The 23,806-nt window shown below is 49.2% G+C and overlaps 3 protein-coding genes across 11 annotated transcripts in view; 1 reads left to right on the plus strand and 2 right to left on the minus strand.

The window, feature by feature from the left end:
- LOC148054913 (ubiquitin-associated protein 2-like) overlaps window positions 1-14,781 on the plus strand; it is a 103,136-nt gene extending 88,355 nt beyond the window's left edge. For 6 of the 9 annotated variants that reach the window (XM_087763689.1, XM_087763691.1, XM_087763692.1 and 3 more), the window contains 6 exons: window positions 6,669-6,747; window positions 8,220-8,434; window positions 9,824-9,923; window positions 10,007-10,114; window positions 11,625-11,692; window positions 12,023-12,456. In XM_087763689.1, coding sequence (XP_087619815.1) covers window positions 6,669-6,747; window positions 8,220-8,434; window positions 9,824-9,923; window positions 10,007-10,114; window positions 11,625-11,692; window positions 12,023-12,373 — 921 coding nt within the window. In that variant the 3' untranslated portion in view covers window positions 12,374-12,456. Of the gene's footprint in view, window positions 1-6,668; window positions 6,748-8,219; window positions 8,435-9,823; window positions 9,924-10,006; window positions 10,115-11,624; window positions 11,693-12,022; window positions 12,457-12,686; window positions 12,879-14,438 lie in introns of those variants that run through there. The other 3 variants (XM_087763694.1, XM_087763695.1, XM_087763690.1) reach the window with 2 other exon arrangements.
- Window positions 2,619-4,406, minus strand: LOC104017595 (interferon-like). Its single transcript, XM_087763699.1, has one exon. It carries the CDS (start codon window positions 3,446-3,448, stop codon window positions 2,705-2,707), a length of 744 nt encoding a protein of 247 aa, XP_087619825.1. The 5' UTR covers window positions 3,449-4,406; the 3' UTR covers window positions 2,619-2,704.
- A 5,548-nt stretch (window positions 14,782-20,329) lies between the features above and the next one.
- Window positions 20,330-23,806, minus strand: part of UBE2R2 (ubiquitin conjugating enzyme E2 R2) — a 58,551-nt gene continuing 55,074 nt past the window's right edge. The window contains exons 4-5 of the mRNA XM_087763714.1: window positions 22,763-22,897; window positions 20,330-21,269 (exon numbers count right to left, since the gene is read on the minus strand). Of these exons, the coding sequence (XP_087619840.1) occupies window positions 21,050-21,269; window positions 22,763-22,897 (355 nt within the window). The 3' untranslated portion in view covers window positions 20,330-21,049. The remainder of the gene's footprint in view (window positions 21,270-22,762; window positions 22,898-23,806) is intronic.

The raw sequence follows: 23,806 nt of genomic DNA on the forward strand, positions 1-23,806 counted from the left end.
CAAGGAGCAGAGTGGGCGCGGGATGTGCAGAGCCCTGTTTGGAGCAGGGCTTGGAGGAGGTGTGGAGTGGCGGTGGCTTCCCCCCAGCCCAAAGGCTCGTTGCGGTGCTTTGTTGGCTACAGTGCTGCATTGCTATGGTACGTTGGCTATGGTCGTGTACTGGGCCATTTTAGATCGCAGTGGTAGTGACACATGGGTTGTTTGTGGTACTGATGTGGTTTTTTTTGTGGTTTATCCTTTTCCTTTTGTGGTGTCTCTCATTCCTTTTGGGTTCCACTGAATTTCCTTTTTTGCCCAAGTCTCTTTTACTTATGTAATGCTCCAGTATTGGTTGTGGGTTTTTCACTTTCGGTATGTTTGTTGTCTCTGGTTTCATATGAATACATCATTTCTTTTTACATTTTGGAAGATTTGTAAAATATCTGTTTCTCAGGATTCTCAGGAGCTGTCTCTAAGACTTGATGTCCTGAGAGGAACTGGCTCTTGTTTTAAGCACTTGAGCACTGGCTGTTTATTGGTGAAGCTTTTACTGGCTCTTTGCTTCCCATTTCTTGGTTTGAACCTCATCGCGACTGGGTATTAGAATTTTTTTCTAAGCTCTTGTTTATTTAACAGTGAAGGAGACACAGTTCAGAAATGTTTTCATATAGGTTGATTTTTGCTGGGTTTTGCCAGTTCAGGAATATTTCGTGATCAGTGTCTCATTGTGAGGCACGGAGGAAAAGGTCCTCTACAAACAATTCCATTTTTTCTAATTTCCAGTGTTTGTCTGAAGTAATCCATGCATCTTATTATGCCCTCATACTACTGGAACTTCTCAGTTTTTCTCTCTTCTTTTTTTATCACTGTTCATGCATCATTTCTTTCCATTTTTTAAATTCTTTTTCAATAGTCTATTTTGCTCTGGAGGTCCCAAGTGCAATCTGTTGCTGAGGGTAGGTCGTGTCAGGAGGTTGGTGGTGGCTTTGTCCAGTGATGCTTTGGATATATCTCTAGGAATGGACATCCTACAACCTTCCTGAGCTCTCTTCTAGTGTTGTATCATGTTCATGTTAAAGGTAATAATAACCTGTTTGTTCTTTCATGTTTGAATTCCCTGTGTTCCTGCTTGTGTCATTACTTCTACTCCTCTGTTTGTATGTCTCAGGAGGGTTTCCTCTCTTCAGCCACCTCAGAGAAGACGGAGCCAATGAGGTCCCCTGTGCCTGGTGTCACGGGGTATTTCTGGTTAGAAGGAACATCAGGAGGACTGTAGTACAACCTGGAAGTTGCATCTTGAGGGGTCCTCATGTCTGCCTGAGTACAGGCACTTGAGTGCCTGTACCTGAGTGAGATCCCACTTGTTTCCTCACTTTCCAGCTGCATAGGAAGTGCCTATTTCTGTGTCCTGGAGCAGTGTCCTGGCAGTGATGTGGTGTTGGAGGCCGTGTGACTGAGCATGGAGAGCAACCTCTTTGTCCTGTGCAGGACAAGGCCAGAGGTGCTGAACTTTTGTGTTATCTTGCTTGGGCTTACCTCGTAAGGGCAAAGCACCTGGGGCAGATATTTTTGGGGTGGTGGTTGGAGGGTAAAAGAGCAGCTGGTGCAGGTGGTGTGTGCGCAGTTTCCTTCATGGGGAATGCTGTGCTGGTCTGTGCTGGTTGGTTTGGACCATGTTGGGTGGTGGTGTTTGGGGGATGTATCCTTTTGTTTGCTAAGGATGTGTTGGGGTGAAGAAAACCTGGGCCGATGTGCTCTATGTAGTGAGGCAGGTCCCCATGGCCACTGGTGTGTGAGCGCAAGCACGAGTGTCTTGGGCCAGTTGTGGTTCTAGGAGAGCAGTGAGCAGTCCTGGGCATCTCCTGAGTTTCTTGTGGCCTTCTGGTGTTTCTTGGGTTGGGTTGGTAGCACTGGGATGCTGTTCCTTGTTCAAACCTCCACAGGCCTTGGTGAGTCCCCTCTTTTCCTTTTTGAGGTGCACCTTGTCCATGCCACCCTGCTTGGTCCCAAGCGTAGATGTGGCGTTGCCGAATGGTTGTGATGGGGTGGTGGTTTGGAGGTGACTTTCATGTCTTGGCAGTGGGAGAGGGTTGGGAAGGGAGAGGGTGGGTGGCAGGAGAGGAGGAGCGGGAAGGGCAAGCATCATGTCATCTGGGTGAGCATGTGCTCTGAGGGTCTGGCATCAGCAGGAGATACCTATGGGCTTGAAGGACCATGCTGGGTCCCTGAGAGAGACCTGCTGTCCGGAGCCTTCGACTGGGGCAGGAGGCATCGGTGGGACGGGCTGCAGGAGGGAGGCTCATCCCTGCCTGCAGAGACCCTGTCTTTGCCTGTCAGGTATATGCATGATGACAACCTCTTTTCTTATTTTTTGTTTTTGCAAAAGTCTTTATTTTCAGCAAGTGAATAAATAAATAAATAAATATATAAATATAGAAATGAATGTCCAGCAAAATAAATAAATAAATAGAGATCTCTGATAAATAGTCATTGGCATGAGAGTCCCTGCAGTGTCCATGGGGACCTTCCCCTCCATCAGGGGAGGTTGCAGTCTGGATGGGCTAGATAATGCCATAGGTAATAAATACTATCCCTCTCCCCATTGCCTCGTGGCTGTCCATGAGCATGCAGCACAGCATTTTCCTTCTCCTTCCTTTCCAGCAAAGGTGTGGCCATGGTGCGGGTATGCGGGCTGTGCTGCAGCCTGGCCCCGGCCTCGCTGCGGTCATGCCCGTTTCCCCGACAGCGCAGGCTGCTGGCTGGAAGAGGTGTGAGCAGCGCTGAGAAATCCCAGCCCCGGCTGCTGCTGCCTCTGCTTGGTCTCTGGCCACCGGTGTTGGCTGGGTATGGGTGCTTGGCGTGAGTGGGTTTGGTGGAGGGCAGGAGCGTCTCGGCTCTTCATTCGCCATATGAGTGTGTCCAAGCGTTGGAAGCAGATGTGAGCTTCAAGGCGGACGTGGTCCCAGGCGCAGGCACTGTGGTTGTGGATGTGAAGGAAGTCGTGGATGTGCCTGAAGTATTTGTTGATGTTGAGCAGCAGGTTGCGGGGCCCTTGGCCTTTGAAGAGCATCCTGTTGGCTGGCACGCATTGCTCGAGGTCTTCCTTGTAATGGTGGAGGTTGTTGAGGAGGTCACGGTGTGCCTGGGTGTCCCAGTGTTGGGGGGTGCTCAGGCTGCTGAGGAGGTTGAAGAGGTGCTGGAGGATGCGTAGGGCAGTGGCGGCAGCTTGCTGTGGGTGGCTGGTGTGGAGGAGGGTGTCAGGGAAGGGGAAGGGCGTGGGCTGGTGGTGGCAGGTCTGTGTGGAGCTGGGAGCCATGGCCCGGAGGAGCTGGAGGCTGCGCCAGAGGAAGGTGGTGTCGCGGGGCTGGAGGTGGTGGCAGGCAAGGGCAGCGGCAAGAGCTGTCAGGAGGAGCAGGAGCGCCGGGGCGCCATGCCACAGGCGGGGCTGCAGGGTTGCTGGCGCAGCCATGGTGGAGCTGTGGGTGCTGTGTGGGTGGTGTTGGGCAGGAGCCTGGTGAGGCTTGGTGGTGGTGCAGGTGGGCACTGTGCTTGGGGTGCTGCCGGGTGGCTGGCTTTATGTGGTGCCATGGCTTTCCTTTCATCATCGTCATCATCTAGACAGAATTTCCCTGTTTTCGTTTTCAGTTTTGCTTTCCGTTTACTTTCTCCTGAAGGATTTTGTTGTGCTTGTCAAAGTGTGAGCAGAAGGTGGCCCTGCCCTAGCGAACTGGAACTGGTTCTTTCCCAGGGCTGGTGTCGGGGTGTGTGGGGAGCCCGGCTCCTGTGCCGTTAGGGTTCTGTGGGGGACGTGAAAGTGCGGTGGCAGAGGCTTTTGGGGCAGCTGTGCTGGGGATGCATTTCAGGGTTTCCTTTTCGTCTACTTTGTGAGTTGTCTTTCTTGGTTTTTATTTTCAAGTTTCTCTGCCTACCAACATCTATTTTTCTTATTTTGTGCTCTGATATTATTTGTGTATATGAGTTAATGTATGTTTTCCTTTATTTCTTATTAACAAATATTTTTAGTTTGTGAGTCTTTTTTTCCCCCCTTTGCTTTCTCTATAGCACATGCATCTTTGCTGGTGGAAGAGTTTTTCCTCTCTCAGCAAATATCTTACAGAATATTTTTGGGGTCATCTGTCACTCCCCCTGCCCCCTGATTGATTTGTCCTCAGTGTGTTGATGTTTAGAAATAAATGCATAAATGTCACAAAGGATTTTTCATCAACTATTCATGCAATAATTGTGATTTGGGGTTTTTTATTGTCTTTTGAATTTGTTGTAGAAATTAGGCGACATTAGGTGTTTGGGAGGCAGGAGCAAGTGAGAATATTTGTCTTTGATGTGCCGGTCCGCTTACATCTAGAAAGCGAAAGTGGGCAGAGTCCCAAGTGCAAGTCGTCACTGCTTCCTGGGTAGCTTCTAGCAGCGAGAGGTACCGGTGGTTGCTGATACAGTGAGAACGGGGGTTTCTCCTGAGGTTTGGGAGGAGGTTCTTTTTTAATTTAACTCAATTAATTAATGTGCATGTTGTTGCTGTAAGTTATCACTGTGATTATTGTGTGTGTGTGTGTGTGTGTATTACACTGGGATATGCTGTCTTTTCTGTTATTCTTTTGCAGGCTGCCTGTGTAGCAGAGATCTTACAAATGCCTTAGCTGGTGTGCGTGGTACCTAGTGAGCTGCTTGGTGGAGCTTAAATCTATTACGTCAGATCATTTATCATTTTTCAGTTCTTTTCTGTCTTGCTTTTTGAGTCTATTACTGATATTTCAGTTTTGACTTTAGGCACCTTCTGCAGGTCTTCTGTAAGTCAGGAAATACCTGTGTTGTTTGAAGAGCAGAGTATCTCTTCTGATGTTTTCCTATGGGTAGGCATGAAGTGCAAAGAAAACTGGCTTACACTCATATTTTCTAATGATTTTTTGTTTTGAATGTGTGTATGCACAGGTGTGTGGGATAGGGATATGCAGTGCTGATGTGGTTTTCCCCCACCTGAGAGGCAGTGGGAATAATTGCAATCCTTAGACCCTGTTCTTGTGCAGACTTGGGTATATTTTGTCCCGTTTATATAGGGGAGGATGCTAGTGTGTCAGTTCCAGTTCATATCCACTGTATCCTGCTCAGATCTCTTCTCCAAATCTGCTTTTTGTGGCATTTTCCTTGGAAGGAGACGGGAGTGCTGCTTCGGAGTAACCTGCTAAGGCTTTTCATGTGGATTTGGTTGTGTTTTGTTAAGTGATTCATGCCAGAGTTGATAAGGTGGAATTACCTGGGAAGGAAAGGATGATGAAATATGGCACCATTTCAAGTTACAGAAAGCACCTGCAATACTAAATCTTTGCTGGATTATTTCATGTTCGGTGATGGAGGATTGGGTGTAGGAAACGGGGGTGATGCACAGAAATGCAGCAAGGTGAAAGGTGCTGTCAGTTCAGAGAAAGCACTTGAGGTGCTGGGGAATTTGCAGACAGGGGTATGAAGGAGGATGTTTTTCCAGTGTTGGAGAATGTGTGGAAATGGATATGGTAGTGGTTAAAGCATTAACTCTTGATGAATTGGAGGTGGTGAGGAGTAAACCGTGAGAATTAGGAGGAAAAATGCTTAGTGGAGTACCAGCCCCACATGTGGAGCTCACCCAGAGAGGGAACGGCAAACTTTTCTCTTTTTCTCTCAAACTGAAGACAAAATGCTACTTCTGTTTTGCTGGCATGTCCTGTGGTCTTGGAGTGCAAGCTTTCTAGGGTGAGGACTGTCTTACCTTCCTGTACAGGAGCTAGAAGAATGATCTAAGGCAGTGGTCTCCACCTTTTTTGATCACACAACCCATCAGTAAAAAATGTGTGAGCACTTGCCCCAATATATTTTTATTTCTAGATTATATACATATACTACTGTAGTAATACATTTGTGTTACATGATATGAAGCAAAGTATATAAAGTATGTAATTCGTGTTATTTTTAGATACATAAAAATGTTATAAAACATACACAAAAATAAAAATTCAAAAAGGATGAGAGAAAGGTTAGACAAACACTATTTTTAAATGTTTTAAAACTTTATTTATTAATGGTACCAAAAACATTTTCTTCGTGCACCTCAATGGATTGTCTTGCGCACCTCACTTTGGAGACTACTGATCTGAGGTCTCCTGTAATGTAGTTTAAATAAATTTTCCAGTCATCTGGTAATAACTCTTTTTCTCTCTCTCTTTTTTTTTTTTTTTTTTTTTTTTAAATATTTGTGCTGTTTTCCTAGCTGATGTTTCCACTTTTACAAAACAGGGCATGGTACAAGAGTAAAACCTTTAGACTATATACATGTTGCGATTACGGTCCTGGCCTGACCCCAGGTCCTTGGCCCCTGATGGTCTGTTGCTCTTCCAGGTGCAGTCTTGCTGGAAGATGACAGCTCAGAGCTGAGGGTTGGGAGGGAAAAGCATTTAGTTGTTGCCTTTAAATTACCATTAAGAGATGAAGTATTTGTATACAATCTTAAAAATGTCTATAAAGTAGGTTTATTTTGAAGTTGAGGATCCAGTTCTGCTGTAAGCGATAAGGTCAGCTTCTGCCCAAACTTCCTTTAGTTCTTCCTTTTTAAATTTTCTTATGCGTATAATATGGGGTTCATAAGAGCTGCCCAGCTCTGTTATGGTTTCAACTATTAATAAACAATGTTGTCTCTTTCCAAGGATTATTACGGAATTACATTCCCTGCTCCTGCAACCTTGACGGGCAGAGATGGGAGCCTTGCTAACAACCCGTACTCAGGTGAGTGCTATTTAAATACAAGGATGGTAAGTGAGATGTGCTGGTTTCTAAATGCAGGTCATCCTGCCATTGCTGAAAGAGCAATTGTTTTTCCCTTCTGTAAACAGTTAAACCCATCAGTCCAAACTAGCCAAACAAAAGCGAGCATCTCCCTCTCAACCCTGACATTGATGTTTCTTCATGGTTTTGGTCAGTAATTCGTATGCGATGACTTCTGGGACTAAGTTGGATAGCTTTTGAGAATAAGTGCAAAATTGTTACAAATGTAAACGGCAGTGTCATCTAGTGCCCTTCCCAAGCACATACAGGTGCTTGAAAAATATTCCATAGCTTAATCATTCTTCTCGAAATTCAACTGGCTTGCTTTCCTTTTTTGTCACTGGAGTAGACGGCCCTCAGCAGCTCCCCATACTTTGTTACTGCTGTTTTAGCACTTGTATGTTCCCAGCAGGAGCTGCATCTAGCAGGCTCTCCCTCACACTCCCCAAATCTAATGGACTTCATTCCCAAAAGCATATGGTCTAAGAAGCCCTTCCTCATTCGTGCTCTTGCTCTTCAGTTATTGTGCAAAGATGACATTAATGCCATCCAGGATTTTCAGCCAGTGGTTTTCATCCACTGCCATCTAATTACAGCTTAAAACTGTAGCTAGAGGCGTTATAATTCCTATAATGATGATATTAAGTGTTGTCATACTTCTTGGTAACCAACAAAAAGGAATATTGGTTGGGAATGAGATAGATGTGATTGATGTATGTCGCCTCCCTAAAAAACATGTGAACATGCTGCTCTGTAGGCTGCCAGAAAATGCAAGTGTTCAGGAGTTTTCTGCTTTGTAATCACTTCTCTTGGGAGATTGCTTTTGGGTTAATAACCGAATTTCCCTTCCTACTTCTTCAATAAGGTGGCACACTATGCAAGCCTTGCTTTCCTGGCCTTCAGCTACTGTCTCCAGAACTTTGGTGGTGTGAGGAACTGGACATCTAACTAGTCATGCTTGACAAATAAACAGACAATGACAAAAATATGCCCATCACTGCCTGTAAATCCTAACTTGCTTTCAGCCCATGAAGCTTAGCTAATCAGTTTAACCTCCAGGAGAGTCACACTTTAACCCAACAACCATTTGCTCTTTGGCTATTTACCATATTTCTGCTTTTAGCATGTTTTATTGCAATGATCTGATAGTAATGAATCTGCTCAGACCGTGTGAGATAAGTAAGTATTGGTATCTCCATTTTATCAATGGATTAGCCATGGCATGGAGTTCTGTGCCACGAACAGGCAATGTCTCTGTGGCCATCAGGAGCAGAGACCGGGAGAGCACTTCCCATGAACAACTGCAGGCTTTCAAGTGTAGGATGTGCTCTCTTCTGTAGTTATCTACTTGTATTCAGAGGATTTGAGTCCTTTGAGTCATCCGCTTTCAGAATAGCTTTGATAGCTTTTCTGATCAGTTCTTTCTTTTGCAGGTGACGTAACAAAATTTGGCCGTGGGGATTCTGCCTCCCCTGCTCCTGCTACCACGCTCGCCCAGCCACAGCAGAACCAGACGCAGACTCACCATACAACTCAGCAGCCCTTTCTCAACCCAACCCTGCCCCCGGGGTACAGCTACACTGGGTTACCTTATTACGCTGGTGTGCCCGGCGTACCCAGTGCGTTCCAGTATGGGCCAACCATGTTTGTAAGTGTGACAGCCTGAACTGTAACCCTCCCTTCATGCCTCTCTGGTTTTGCTCTCTCCAGCCCAAACCTTCTACATCTTGGAATTGTAGAATGGTTTGGGTTGGAAGGGATCTCCAAAGATCATCTAGTCCATCCCCCCTGTCATGGGCAGGGACATCTTTCACTAGATCAGGCTGCTCAAAGCCGCATCCAACCTGACCTTGAACACTTCCAGTGATGGGGCACCTACAACTTCTCTGGGCAACCTGTTCCAGTGTTTCACCACCCTCATCATAAAAAATTTCTTCCTTATTGTCCAATCTAAATCTACCCTCTTTCAGGTTAAAACCATTGCCCTTTGTCCTGTCACTACAGGGCCTGGTAAAAAGTTTTTCTCCATCTTTCTTACAAGTGCCCTTTAAATATTGAAAGGTGATGATAAGGTCTCCCCAGAGCCTTCTCTTCTTCAGGCTCAAGAACCCCAATTCTCTCAGCCTTTCTTCATAGGAGAGATGTTCCAGCCCTCTGATCATGTTTGTGGCCCTCCTCTGGACCTGCTCTAACAGGTCCACATCTGTCTCATACTGGGGACCCCAGAGCTGGATCCATTACTCAGGTTGGCGTCTCATGAAAACGGAGTAGAGTCATCTTCCCCAGTCTGCAAGGGATCTCCAAAAACGTGCAAGCATGAGAAAATAGCTGCAGTCCCTTCCCCAGGAAAACAGGAAATTTAAAAGGCCAGAACTCATGGCCTCCTGTGCAGGTTACTGTAAATAGCAGACAGCTGCAGCTCATGGACTCGGTGTTCCTGAAAGCTGTTACCAGTCTATGGAGAGTCAAGGGGAGACCCAAAGCTGGGTCAGTGAACTGAGAGTGCCTAGGAAATACTTTCGAGGATGGAGGAGACCCTGTTAAGTCAGAGAGCAGTGCTGGTAGTCTCAGGAGGAAGAAGGTTTTTTGGGAAGAAGTAATGCTCCAGGCAGAAGGGTAGATGAGTCTATTTTAGGGTCCTGTAGGACAGTGTTTTATGAAACAGCCTCAGGCAGGAATTGATGTTTCATTTGATTCTAGAGGGAGAGCACTGTGGTTGCTCCTTCTTGGGTTTGTGGGTAAGAATTTGCTGTTTACATTCAGTGTATAAAAGAAATATGCAGCCTGTTCTGAGACAGGGTTGCACTGCAATCAGAGGGGTGGCTCTAGTGGAAAACATGGGGCTTGCACAAATCCACTACAGCAAGTTACTGCTGGAAGTGCGAGTGCCATGTCCCATGCCATCCCAGTGCTCCCAACTCCAGATTAAATTTCCCACGTGAGGTGGAGGTGCCTTCCCCACTAGATGGCAGAGGGAGCTTGCGTTTTGCATGCCGTTCCCCAATTAACAGCCCTTTTGTTCCCTTCCTTTGTCCAGGTACCTCCAGCATCTGCTAAACAGCATGGAGTCAACCTGAACACTGCGTCAACTCCTTTCCAGCAAGCGAGTGGCTATGGGCAGCACGGCTATGGAGCAGGTATGCTTACCACTGCGCTTTTCACATGAGCATCTGCAGAGCTGCTTGCACACTGTAACACCTTGTCTTGTACACACTGGCAGGCTATGATGACTTAACGCAGGGAACGGCAGCTGGAGATTACAGCAAAGGAGGCTACAGTGGGTCATCTCAAGCACAAAACAAATCTGCTGGCACTGGACCTGGGAAAGGTAACACATGAGACTTGAGGATGCTCTTGAGTGGGATTTAGTAGGGCAAACTCCCAGTATTGCCAGTGCTGTGCAGTCAACAGGGCAGCCAGCTCTAAACAGGGTCACGATCCAAGCTGTTTCTCCATCTCCCGTATACAAAATGCTTTTTTAATGGCCCAAGTGTTCCTTCTAAACCTCATGGCTGAACTTTGCATAAGGATTTATGTGGCTGATGCGCAGCTTTGTCAACAATGATACATGGGAGAAATGGTGAGCTGTTTCCTCTGCCGAAGTTTTCTTTGCTGAAGAATAGCTGTCCTGCAGCAGTGCTGTGTTTTTGAAGCCCAAGCAGTTGGATGCTGCTGCTGAAATGGTCCTCTGCCAAATGATGATGAGATTTTGAATTTCTTGGTAGGCACCTGAGATAGCCATGCATTAGGGGCAAGCAGGGCAGTTCATGCATCTCTGGGCTGTTGTTTCAGCTGCTATCCGTATACCCTGTAACTCATTGCATTGTTTCATGCCTGGAAATGTTTCTTGTGACTGTAAAGGCTGAAGAATTTATACAGCTTATATGAAAGCTTTATTCTGCACATGCTGGTTAGACCTGAGAAATATATACTGAACTGCTTAGCACTAACTAGTTCATCCTTGGGCTTAAGCAAACACCAAGCATTTGCTGTGCATTTGAAACACCAACTGGACTGTCGTCAGCTGAGAGCTGATCATGCTGTCCTCTGTGGAGGAGCAATCCAAAAAGGAGCAATGTCCTAGGAAGGGTACAACCTTAGAGCAGTGCAAACCCTCTGAGCCCAGTCTTCTGATTCACTGGCCAAAGGAACTGCTGGTTTTATTCTGATCCAAGTGAAATGATTAGAGCCAGTCTTTATAAAACTGTGAATAAGTGGCTGGTTTGAGAGTTACCTCGCTGGTGAGTGTTTCTGAGCCTGTTGTGGCACCAGCTGGTCCAGGTGGAAGCCAGCCTGAATCAGTGATATTAATTCTCTCAGGGCAGAGGAGCATTGCAGACCTCACCCTTCTGCAGGATGTGAAAGGACAAGGGCTCAAATGTGTAGCAGATGCTGAGTCTCATCACTCAGCGCACTACTGGAAAGCTCTTAAATGCTGCAATAAAGCCAAATGCATCCCTAATCCTAAGGGAAAGCTGGCTTTTCATGAGCTTAAATGAATGTTCAGTGCAGCCAGCTGCTGCCTGGTGAAGTGCATTTGAATCCAAGCGGTAACGGCTGGGTCATGGACGTGGGTGATTTATCCCAGTGGGCTGGTTTCCTGCTTTGTGGCAGGATCGAGGAACTGAGCCCTTTGTTCTGTTCCCGTGTGGGGTGCAGTGGGTCTGAGAGCATGGAGAACCCCGCTGGGCTGGCCAGCAGCAGCAGGGTGTGTGGTACAGTGGCTGCGGATGAAGGTGCATCCACCGAGGCCACCAGAGGTGCCAGGAGCAAAGCATGGGGTTCATGCTGGGTGGTGGTTGACTTTCTCATTGTCGGTGGCTTTTTTTGTTTTCCAGGTGTTTCTGTGACCTCAAGTAACACAGGTGTGCCTGATATCAGTGGCTCAGTCTATAACAAGACTCAGGTGAGCAATGCTGGAACCTCATCTCTCATGGCCTGAGGCCAGGCCAATGGCTCCCCTCCTGTTCCCAGGCCCGGTCGATCTCAGGGTTGGCAGGCCGTGGCACTTCTTATGCTGGCTCTGTTTGCCTTGGACTGGAGTCTCGTCCTCTGTCCCACCGTTTTGTGCCATGTCAGCTCCTGATGGCAGCTGTTGGCATAGCACAGCACTCTACGCTGCCCATGCTGCCCCATGCAAGCTACATCCTGGGTGCAAATGAAATGTGATGGTGCTTATGTTTTTAGTCAAAATAGCCCCCAAAGCAGGTGAGTCAAGAGGCCGTTTGCTTTTCAGTCAGTAGCGCCCACCGCTAACACCCGAGGGTCCCTGTCCCATGCTCTCCTCTGGCCATTGCTCAGCGTACAGCTTCCCAGGGAAAGCAGAAGGCGCTTTGACAAGCTGTGGTGTGCAGTGGGCTTATGTCCAGCTCCTGTTTTCTCCTCCTTGCACCCTCAACTGGGGAAATCGGTGTCTGGCTGTGATCTGTGCTTACAGGTAGGAAGCCAGCTCTTAGCTACACACTTAGCATTAGGGGTCAAGCTTTGGCCACGGGGAGGAAAATCTTATTGCGAGTTCTTCTTGCATTTTTGTTGGGCCGCCCTGGGTATGTCAAGTAATTCCAGGCTGAGCCCTTGCAATGTGTGAAGGACTGATTTCAGGCAGCTGCTACCATCCCATGTCCTACTGAGTAAAAAGAGGTCAGGGAAAAATGGAACACAGTAGCTGTGGAAATAAAAATGAAATAAAATGTCGGAGGCATTAGTACAGAAATATGGGTGAGAACAGGAGCTGAAACTTATCTGCTGAAGTGCTTGCAGGTATTCGATGTGACTTGGCTTGCTCGCAGGGTTGGTGAAAGGTTCAGGTGATGTGTGTTTGGGCCACTCTTGTTCTTGTCTGGTCACCGTGGGGCTGTTCACACCAGTCTCTGACGCTGTCCCCCTCACCTCCCATGCAGACGTTTGACAAGCAGGGGTTCCACGCTGGCACGCCGCCTCCTTTCAGCATGCCCTCTGCTCTCGGATCGACTGGGCCCCTGAACCCTGGTGCTGCCCCAGGTTATGCTCCAGCCCCGTTTCTCCATATCCTGCCTGCACATCAGCAGCCTCATTCCCAGATGCTGCATCACCATCTTCAACAAGATGGGCAGGTGAGTCAGCCCCTTCTGCCTCTGCAGTGTGCCTGAGGGCAGATTGCTCCCACCCACATCCGAGCCGGGTCTTGGGGGTTTTTGCTTCTTTCTGGGTTTTGCTTTGCTTGCTGGGAAAGGGCCTTGACAATGATTGCAGACTGACAGACTCGATGCTGTTGACCAGCTTGGGGAGGGAAAGTCATGAAGTTCAGCAAGGGGAAAGGCAAAGTCCTGCCCCTGGGGAGGAATAACACCACGCATGAGTATATATTGGAGGCCAAAGCAGCTTGGCAGAAAAGGCCCTGGGGGTTCTGATGGACACCAAGTTGGCCATGAGCCAACAATGTGCCTTTGCCACAAAGAAGGTCAACAGTATCCTGGGCTGTATTAGGCAAAGTATCGCCAGCAGGTCGAGGGAGCTGACCCTTCCCATCTGTTCAGCACTGGTGAGGCCACAGCTGGAGTCCTGTGTCCAGTTCTGGGCTCCCCAGTATGAGAGACGTGGACACGCTGGGGAGAGAGAGTTCAATGAAGGACCACAAGGATGATGAAGAGACTGGATCATCTCTCCTATGAGGAAAGGCTGAGAGAGCTGGGACTGTTCAGCCTAGAGAAGAGAAGGCTCAGGGGGATCTTAATGTCTATAAGGGAGGGTGCAAAGAGGACAGAGCCAGGCTCTTTTCAGTGGTGCCCAGTGACAGGACCAGAGGCAATGGGCACAAACTGGAACACAGGAGGTTCCCTCTGAACACCAGGAAACGTTTTTTTACTGGGATGGTGACCAAGCACTGTCACAGGTTGCCCAGGGAGGTTGTGGAGCCTCCATCCTTGGAGCTGTCTGGACATGGTCCTGGCCAACTGGCTCTAGGTGACCCTTCTTGAGCAGAGGGGTTGGACAACATACCTCGAGAGGTCCCTGCCAGCCTCAGCCAGCCTGTGATTCTGTGAAGAGGCCATCCTGATGTGGGGTGTGGAGAGATGGGCTGTGAGGTGTGAAGCCGAGGCAGGAGCTGCTGTCCCCTGGCTGGGGCAGGAGAGCAGGATGTGAGCACTTGTACTATAACTCTGGGGGGAAAAGTCAAGCATCCCTTTGCAGGTTGCATGTTGGCTCCGATTTCTGATTTGGTTTCACCAGCCCATGCGTTTCCTTTCCTCACTATAAATCTTCCCTGAAAAAAACCAGTGTTCTGCCTTAGAGTCCAGAAATAGGAAATGACTTCTCTCTCCGAATGTGTGACATCCTTGGCTGGTGCACTGCCTCTGTTCACCTTGAGAGAGCTCCTTTGCTGGCCCCAGTCCTGCTCCTCTCCTTCCTTGTGCTTGAACCTGTCTTGGGTGGGGGGGGCAGTGGGATGGTGCGTCCCTGTGCTCCTGCTTGGTGTCTTCGTGGCTGTTTGTCCTGGATTGTGAGACGTGGAGATGCTGCAGAGCAGAAACAGATCCATTCAGGGAGGAGCATTACTATGTTGGTGGATGTCAGGGCTGTCCCTGGGGGCAGCAGCTCTTCTGGTAACGTTCACATGGGCTCATCTTCCTGGGAGCACTGATGCCCATGTCTCCTTCCTTTCTGATTTCTAGGGTGGATCTGGCCAACGCAACCAACCCAGCACCATGCAGCAAAAGTCTCAGACTACCAAAACCGCCTATGGCACTTCTCCATACTGGACAAACTAAATCTGAAACTGGAGAGGGGGGAGAGGAGGAGAATAAAACAAAAGAAAAGAGAAAAAAAGCTGAAGCCCATTCCTGGAATTATTAGGAGAAGAAGTAATTGCTCAGCCAAATGTCTGTGCGGGGAGAACTGCAGCCAACCAGCCAGCCAGCCATCCTCTGTGTGACTCGCCCGCTTCCTCTTTGAGTTGCTGTTGTATGTAATATATTTATTTGTAAATGTAATAGAGCTTAAATGTGGTTTTCTGCATCTTGCAGCTTATTTTATTTTCTTTGTAGGAAAACTAATTATTCATTTCCCATCTGCACCAGGGCATCCTTCCTTGTTTTTTTTAAGCTCTATGGGCTTTATAACTGTCAAAGACAAACTGCGCCTTTTTTTTTGGAGCTGGAGCCCATTTAATTTAATGCAGTTCTAAATTCAGGCAAATAAGGAGGCCTGTCGTCCCCCTCCCCCCTCCCCCAAAAAAAGAATCAAGATGTGTCCTGTTGATTTGATTTCTGCCCCCAACCCCCAATATAGCTGTTACTTTAAAGAGGAAAAAAAAGAAAGAAAAAAAATGTTATGTGGGCCTTCCCCTTTCTTTCGTCTCCCCCTTCCCTCTGGCTGTGGAAGACGAACTCTTGTGGGCAGTTTGGTCACTGTGGCCCTGAGCTGCAGCCTTGCCTCTTTTTTTTTTTCAATTTTTGAATAAAAAAAAGACAGACAGGGTTTTCTTTTTCGTTTGTGGGCTGTTTTGTTTGTTTGTTTGTTTGTTTGTTTCTCTAGCAAGAGACTTTGGATGGCTCAGTGTGTCCTGGAACCTCCTTTGCATCATTAGAGGCAAAAACTATGTAGCGGTTTCTTAAATAAAAGTATAAGCTGTGTCTTGTACATCTTTTTGCCCTGAGCCACCCTGCCCAGGAAAGCCAGAGCTGCTGGATGGAAACTTTACCTGTCCCTCCCCACTTTTTTTAAAACAAAGACCCTGGAGGCAACTCCTGGTCCTCCTTGTCCTGCACCAGTGCAGTGAATGTTTTAGGAGTTTCATTTTGTTTTAGCCCTTCCTCCCCCTAATAAAGATCTGAGCATATCACTGGTGTTTGTCTGTATTTTCAAAAGCTCCAGGAGCAGTTTTGCTTTTACAGCCTGTCCCTTTCCACCTGTTCCTGCAACAAAAGCTCAGCTGGGAGGGTAAGAGCAGGAGAGGGGTCTGCAGGGGCTGCTGAATACTGTGACAAAGGTGAGTGCACCTTGGTGCTGAGAGGTCACAGGTACCTGCAGCAGGGATGGGATCCTGGGCAGCACCCTGACTCCTGCCATGAGCATCGTGTCTCTGCCTTCGGTGTCCTCTGGCATCGTCCTTTGTCCGAGTCCCTGTGGAGCAGCTGGGATGGGTAAGGAAGGAGCACAGCTGCAGCGCTGCCCTCCCTTGCTTTGCCCATGAAGTCCATGGCCTCCACCAAGAGGAAAGTCAGTGGTGAGGGCTCCTGAGGGACAGCTTCTGCCCCAGGCTCATCTTCCTGATCATCCTGGCCCATGCAGCAGAAGAGGTGGGTAAATGTGAAGCTTTATCTGTCCACACAGCAGGCGAGGGGCTTTTTTGCACTTCCCAATTCTGTTTCATGACCCACAAGGGGAAAAAAAAAAATCTGCTTCTACTATGAAAATCACTTTTCTTTCTGAGAGTCACTTTCACCAGGTTTCAGGTCCTGCAAGACCCACTTGGCTTGGCAGAAGTCAGTCTGTCACCCAGCCCTCCCCCTACCTCTGAGCTGCACAGCATGACCTGCACTGGCATTCCTCTGCCCCAGCTCAAGTTTTGATACTGGTCGCACTTCAGCAGCTGCTGTGCGCCCTTGGCAGCTGCTGCCCCACTGCCACCAGCTCCGGGGCCTGAATGTCAAGGAGGGCAAAAATGTTTCTGCAGGCTGGGGGCTCGCTGCCAGGCTGTGCAGGGGCGGCAGCAGCATCTGAGCCTGCAGGGCTTGTGGCAGCGGCACCTCATTTACCCGTGGTCAGAGCTGCTCACAGGACCTATTCTTTGAAAAACAAACTTCCCCCAAAGCCATCTTCACACACTGAATGCGTTCTTCACAGAAATCCACTGCTGCCCCGCAGGGGTGAGTCAGTCCTTGCTTGCTTGTCAGGGTCAAGAAGCAGCTGGAAATGGCAAGAGGCAACATGTGAGAGTTGGTGCCAGCGCAGAGCAGCCCCCTGAGCCTGAGGTTTGTTGCAGAGCAGCTGCAAGGGACTTCAGCCAGTGCTTCTCTGCTGTCCCCAGCTGCATAACTTCTATCCTCAGCAGTGTCCGTGGGCATGGAAGAGTAGTGCTTCCAGGCCTGGAGGTGATGATGGGCTGTGCTGCCCTCGGGCACTGTCCTCTTCTCCAGCACAAGGTGGCAAAGGCAATGCCAGCACCTTCCCAGCTGCTCCGGGGCCCTGCCCGCAGGCAGCACCCCGCCTCGGCCACACGCAGGCTCTCCTCCTCTTTTCCCGGTTTCCTTGCACTGTTGGTTCCAGCAGGGCTTTTCTGCAGCAATTGCCTCTCTAATCCCCTGTTCCACAGCCTGATGGCAGAGCCACGGCTGCTCAGCTGCCCTCAGCCATCAAGGAAAGGGGGAAAAAAAACAACCAACCAACCAACCAAAAGCCTATGCAAGTGGCAGCCAGGTTTACCCAGTGCAGGGCAGGCTGGGGAGTTTGTCCTGCCTTCGGTACCACACCTGCTGCTGGATGAAGAAGCCATGGCAGCTCTGGGCAGCCCAGGGCTGTAGGAGCCAGGGAGGAGACACAAGCAAGCCCGATCCAAGTCCCAAGGCCCAGACAGCACCACCCCTCTCACTCCCCCTCCCCGCTATGGAGATGCCTCTGAGAAGGCAGCTCTGGAATGCCCTCGCCATTCCTCCAGCACAGCTGTGAAGCCGAAGCACTCTGGCCACAAACACATTTGACTCAGCAGTTGCTGCGCTGCAAACAATGTGCGCTTGTCCTGCTAATTTTAGCTTGACTGAAGCACTGCAAAAACAAATTTCTCTGCTCTTGAGCACGCAGGGAACAGCATGGGCCAGGCAGGGCAAGCACCGTGAAGGGCTGGCAGTGATGACCTCAACTCCTCTGCCAGCCTTCTGCACCAGGTCAAAGCCCCTGCCCCAGCAAGCTCCCCCGCTGCCTCGTCTGCCCCGTCAGGAGTGCTGTGCTCCTGCCCTGCCAGGGAACCGGCCATGAAGCAGCAAACCCCCCAGCAGCAGCGGCTTTGCCCCACGTCCCGCATCCCTGCTCCAGTCACGGGAAACCATGGAGCATCTTCCCACCGGTCTCCCACTTCCTGACTTGGGAAGATTAACTATAACAGCAAAGCCCATGGCCTTTTGCCAATGTTCTTCTCTAAATCAGTGCATTCTTCAGCTTGGCTGTCAAACACCAGCTTTCATTTCCCATAACCTTATAGGCACTTATGTGTATCTATAAGCATTGATACTGGAGCAGCACTGAAATTGTGAACAGCTGTTATTCAAAGCTTTAAGTAACCCATGCAAATAAACCAGGTCAATTAACAGGGAAGTAACAGTACATTTTCATTTCACATTTTTATTAGTAGACAGATGTGCAGAAAAGACAAAATAACACTACTGAAGGGAAAGCCAACACAAAAATGCATCAGTTTTAGTTAATTCTTTCTGGTAAATTATACTGAAGAAAAAAGCTGGGATTTCAGCTAAGAAAAGTACTAAGAAATTTAGTGTACCCTGCTGGTTTCAGAATGGTTGAAAACTGCATTTGAACATTAGTTCAAACATTAGTTGCAAATGTAAACGCTAATATTGGCTGAGACAGGAGAAAAGGGTTAAGAAAAAAAACCAGAATACACAGATCAGGTAAACATTTTTTCCTCAATCTCTTAAATAGTTTCAAAAAAACCCTCATACTTCAGTTTGTATCTCAGAAAAAGGAAACCAGCAAGTCAACAAGCAATGACAGTGCACGGGACAGTGGGGAAGAGAAATTAGTCTGGTTAATGTAGGAGCTCTCAAAATAGGTTGCTTTTTGTCTTTAAAAAACGGTAACAGAAGAGTCATGATAATGCAGCTTACAACACCAAGCTTGAAAATACAAGTCACTGGAGAGTATACAGTGAAGATGGTCAAAAGTACAAGGGAAATCCTGAAAGATGCAGTATCCTCATTTCGAACCAAGCCATCAGCACAGCCAGCATCACCATACTCTGCTCCTTCATCCCCCAACAGCCCTCTGAAAGCTGGAGGTCGGTCTCCCTGTCCTGGTGCAGCTCCCAGACCCCTCCTGCAGCCAGGAGGCCCAGGGACCCATTTGCCAACACTGGCGCTGCCCTGGCAGGGCTGGAGTGAAGCTGTGGGGTGCCCCACACCGTCATGAGATGCAGGGGAGCCCCGCTGCCAGCTCCAAAAAGCACGAGGGGCTGTCAGTCCTTGGTGGAAGGCTGAGCTGCAGCAGCCCATGTGGGACAGCTCGGGAGGGGCCCGGCTGCCTCCCCAGGTAACATGCAAGATGGAGGGTGGACCATCACAGGGAGCACTGGGGGGCAAGGTATCGCCACTGGTGCTGCCCTTGCTCCGCAGGGTGCAAGGGGGGCACCACCGGCACGCCCTGGGGCGGAGGAGCAGGGACTGCCCCTGCTGCAGCAAATCCCAGCCAAGCAACTTTTTGAAAACACATCTGCCTTGCTCACTTCAAACAGAGCCCCACCAGCCTTCCTCCCCTCCCCAAGGGCTGCCTTCCCCTCCTCTCCCTCTAGGCAGCACACTGAGCTTGCTCACTCTTATCCCACTCCTCGCCTCAGGACACAGCCACCAAGCTGATCGCAGAACAAAGTTTACTCCCACGAAATACCCCTCGAGGGACCGCAGCTGGTGACAAACCATTGAAAACCCTGAGATATAGGAAAGGGAGGCATAAACAAACGCCCAAGCCCGCAGCTCTTATCAGGGTAACTGCCTCTGAACCTGTGGGAAGGGAGGGTCTCGCCCCAGCAGGGCCAGCACCTCAGATCTGCTGCTGGAGGTGCCAGGTCTCAGCACAGGAGGGCAGGGCTGGCTGCTGATCAAGGCATCACACGAAAGGTGAATTCAGGCCACTGCACCACGGCCGAACAAGAAGCACACACTACAACAGGGTGAGGGTGCTGAGGGTTCTGCAGAGACAAGCATGCAGGCCCACAAGGGAGGGCCCTAAGCTCTGCCAAGAGCTCCCAAACACATGCAGGAGATCAAGCTCAGTGCACCAGCTGAAGCATGCTGCTAAATAGCCTGTCAAACCCTGCGCCTGGCCGCCTCTTCCAGCCTGAAAGCACTGTGTACCCTCTCCTGTAGGGCTGCACGTGCTCACCCATGCCCCAGCCAGCCAGCCAAGGGGAGAGCCCAGCACGCATGCATCCCCTCTGCCCCGCGCCCCAGCCACGGCAGCCGCTACAGGAACAGGGACAGCCTGGCCACCCACCAAAGGCAGCTTTGACTTCTGCCAGCCCCGCAGAGCTGCAGCAGAGCTGCATTTACCAACACATGACCTACATAATAAGCAACAGAAAGAAGTCTCAGGCCAGCACTGCATTTGGGCTGCAGGAAGCAAGGGCTGCTAGCGAGCACTGGGGCAGGAGGCTATCAGTCTCTCTCACTGCCAAAAAAGTTCAGGATGAATGCCGGCCTGCTGGGCAGCAGGATGCATGTCTGTTCTCCTCCTTCCAGAGAGGGGCAGCTGGCAGCAGATCTCAGCAGCACAGCTAAACTGAACTTTTTCAACCCCAACCTAGTCTGAAAAGAAAAAAAAAATAGCAACCCAAGGCTCAGTTGTACAGACATGAAGTGTTAAGTGTTTATTTTAGGGTTCATATCACAAGCCTTTTTCAGAGACAGTTTATTGTGCCCTCCGGGGCTCCAGGGGCCAGCTATTTCCTAACTTGAGCAGGCTGAAAAGGAATACTGTACCTTTCAGTGATATCCCATCAAGCTCACCACACAGTAGCTTTACACTCTCCGCCCCACACCTTATAAAGGAAAAGCCACCACCACAAGGCTAAACGAATGTACACACGCTATTATTGTAAATGGAGCAGCTAAACCTTGGCAATTTGCTTTGTGTGGATTTTTCTTCCCAGTAAATGCAGCACTTAAGCTCCCAAAAACTCAGCTTCCAATGGGTTTGTTCCAGCTTTAAATACATTAAACATCTCAATGCAAGACTATTTAATTCAAGAATTTAAACGTGAGCAAACCTGTTTCGCTGTGAGCGTTTCGTAGAAGTGAAAAGGGGAGTTTCTTTTTTAAAAAGAAATCATAATACAGTGATGAAAGGGTTAAGAATGCAAGAATTCAGACATTCTGTGAAGGGTCTCTAAGAGGTCCATAAAAAAGGAGCAAACAGATCCATACAACAGGAGACAGCAGGAGACAAAAAGTTTTTTTTGATCCCCCCCCCACACTTTTTTGCTGGACTGCTGCTAGGTTACCGCTGCTCCCTTCTGGCCTGAGTCGGCAGGGCAGTACAGGGGCATAGAGGGAGCAGGTCACGACTCCTCGTTGCCAGAATCATCGTCGTCGTAACAGTCGGCATCCTCCTCCTCCTCGTCTTCGTCATCAATGTCGTCGTCATACAAGTCGTCATAAAGCAAATCTGAACTGTTGTCATTGGAAGGCACTTTAGTTTTGATGCAGTACTCTGCCAGCGTAGTGGGGACCTTCACGCCATCCTTCTCTGCCTCGGCTTTGGTAGCCAAAACCTGTTTCCTGCAGGGGAGAGGGCACAGCAACGTGAACAGGGCCACGTGCCAGCAGCAGCAGCGTGGCTCGACTCCCAACCTCCCGGCCATCCCCAGTGCCAGCCCAGCCCTCCTGGCAGCTCAGAGTCAGGAGAGCTGATGTTTGGCTGAAGCAGCACTAGAAACAGATTTATTTCCTGCAGCCCCGGGCTTGGGAGCACTCCAAGGGTGTTTGCAGTGCGCGCACGCTCTCGGCAACATATGAAATCAGTTATTCTACAGCACTCCACATTAGAGACCTGCCAGAGCTCAAGAGCAAATTTCATTACATTTGCTACAGAAGGGATGGTAAGGGATTTCCTAAGATGACTTACTGACTGCACCGCTGACGACTCTACCCCAGTGTGCTCAAAACTGCAATTCCCACAAGCACTTGGCAGCTCTGAGCTCCCACTGGAGGGTAAGAGCAGTCGGAGCATGTGGCTGCACCCCGAGACGCAGCCGTAACCCCGGCACTGCCTGGGGCTGGCAGGAGAGGAGTGTTTCCCATCACCCCAGGACAGGCTCTGGCTGCTGCCTCCCTGCACACTCGGGCTGTGAACTGTTGCTGGCCCGTGCTGCCTCCCAGCAGGGAGAGGAGCAGATGGCAGCCTGTCCCTTCACCTGCACCCGCCTGCTCGTCAGTCTGCCATACTCTGCTTATGGAGTACATCCAGCCCCACCGAAGCCCAGGGAGCTGGAGGGGACTAAGACAACCTCCCAGCGCGGCTCTTTGCACAGACCCGACTGCCCTGCGTAGCTCCAACCAGAGGTATATCCTGCATGCCCAGCTAGCAGAGTCAATGCAGATGTAGTCTTTCACCAGCCAAGCGTGCCAGCGGTCACGCTGCAGTTCGGGTGGCCCACCCGCTGCTCCGCAGCAACCCTGGCTCAAGTTTACATCATCTCCCTGCAGCACCTGATGGACCATGAATTTCTCAGCAAAGGACAGTCAAAACTGAACAGTGCTTCCAGCTAGTCAAACCCAGCTTTGCAAGTGCTTGCCAAATCCCACTGATATTCCTTCGAATTGGAGGGACAAGATTATGATTCATGAGTGCATTAAGGACAGAATTAATAGGATGCAGTCAGTTTGAATCACATCCCAAGCAATGCAGGCAGTGCTCAAAGGCAAGCAGGGACTTCAACTGGGATTTACTAGCAGCCAATAGGTTTTGCAGAGCATCATGCCAGATTAGTCTGAAAAAAGAACAATTTAAAGACAGATCAGCCCAGTCCTCCTGCTCCAGAAATTTGCACTGCTTCTGTGTGCTGAAAAACCTAGAGGGACCAGAAGTGTGGACTTAGAATAAAACAGTAAAATTCATTTCCAAAGAAGCAACCACAGCAAGAAGCTGGTTTCAGCAAATTTAGCAAGCAGCCTGTTATAAAACAAAGATTTCTTTTGAATCTTAAATCCTAAAAAAAAAACAAACACGGATTCAAAGCAGGAGGCTGGTAGCACAGCATCACAAAGCTTACCTTATGATTTCAGCATACTCCTTGTCTTTTCCTTTACTGTCCCTCCATTTCCTGAACATGACTGATGCATCCACATTGGCAGGAGAGAATGTGTTGGGCTCATTAAGCAAAGAGATTACACTCAGTAAGATAGTCCTGAAAAAGGTAACCACAACAACAGAGTCAGAGCTAATGCATTCATAGATTCTGGATGCCGACGACTTCTTTACATGATGCATCAGAAACTTGTTTAAAAAATCAAAGCTTAAGCTAAGGATAACTAAGGATAATAGTTGAAGTGAGAGTAGATATTTATGAACTTTAGACCCCAGCCATCAGCATAGGAAAGGTGACACAATACAAACCTCAAGAACCTAAACTGACTACAGATCATCATGTCTATGCACATGCTTGTGAAGGGGTGGCAGCTAAAGCTCAGATCAGACCCAAATTCAGCTTGTCCACACTGCCCATATGGATGGTACAGGGCTGGAAACCTGCTTGTTGAGCCTGTTCCTAGTGATATTTGGCATCCCAGCAGAAAGCCAGGGTCTCCACCTGCCCCTGCGTAGGGAGGAGGACCACCATGACCCAAGCCCATGAGATGAGGCTGCACTACCTTCCCTGCCCCACTGGCTGTTCAGAGGTTGGAGCTGTGGCAGGGTCTCTCCTCTCCTCAGCCCATGCACAGCTAAGGCTACTGTAACAGCACCCGAGCACAGCAAGGAGAAGGCAGTGCAGATGTTTTTCAATACCCAGGCAAGCCGCCAAGGGCCTAGCAGGATTCAGCTGCTGGTACTCAGCAAAGCCAGCATGAGCCAGTCACATAACCCCCAGCAGACAAAGAGCCTTCCTGGATTACTAGCAGCAGCACAGAGCTGCTAGCTGCCCTGCTCTGCTGGCATTTACCGGGGCAAACACCACCTCCCTCGTGCCCAGACCTTTCTCCTGCGTTTCCTACAACCCTCTGCACTTCAGAGATTCAGCCCTTTACTCCTCACACAGTGCCACAACCAGCACAAAACTCAACAGCAAGTCCCATCAGGCAGCTCTACACACACCACC

The sequence above is a fragment of the Nipponia nippon genome, unplaced genomic scaffold (genome assembly GCF_047370975.1).
Source record: "Nipponia nippon isolate SJK-2023a ecotype South Korea unplaced genomic scaffold, ASM4737097v1 scaffold_29, whole genome shotgun sequence".
Lineage (NCBI taxonomy): Eukaryota > Metazoa > Chordata > Aves > Pelecaniformes > Threskiornithidae > Nipponia > Nipponia nippon.

Coding starts and splice junctions, on each gene's coding strand:
- LOC104017595 (XM_087763699.1), bottom strand. CDS start 3,448: ATGGCTGCGCCAGCAACCCTGCAGCCCCGCCTGTGGCATGGCGCCCCG.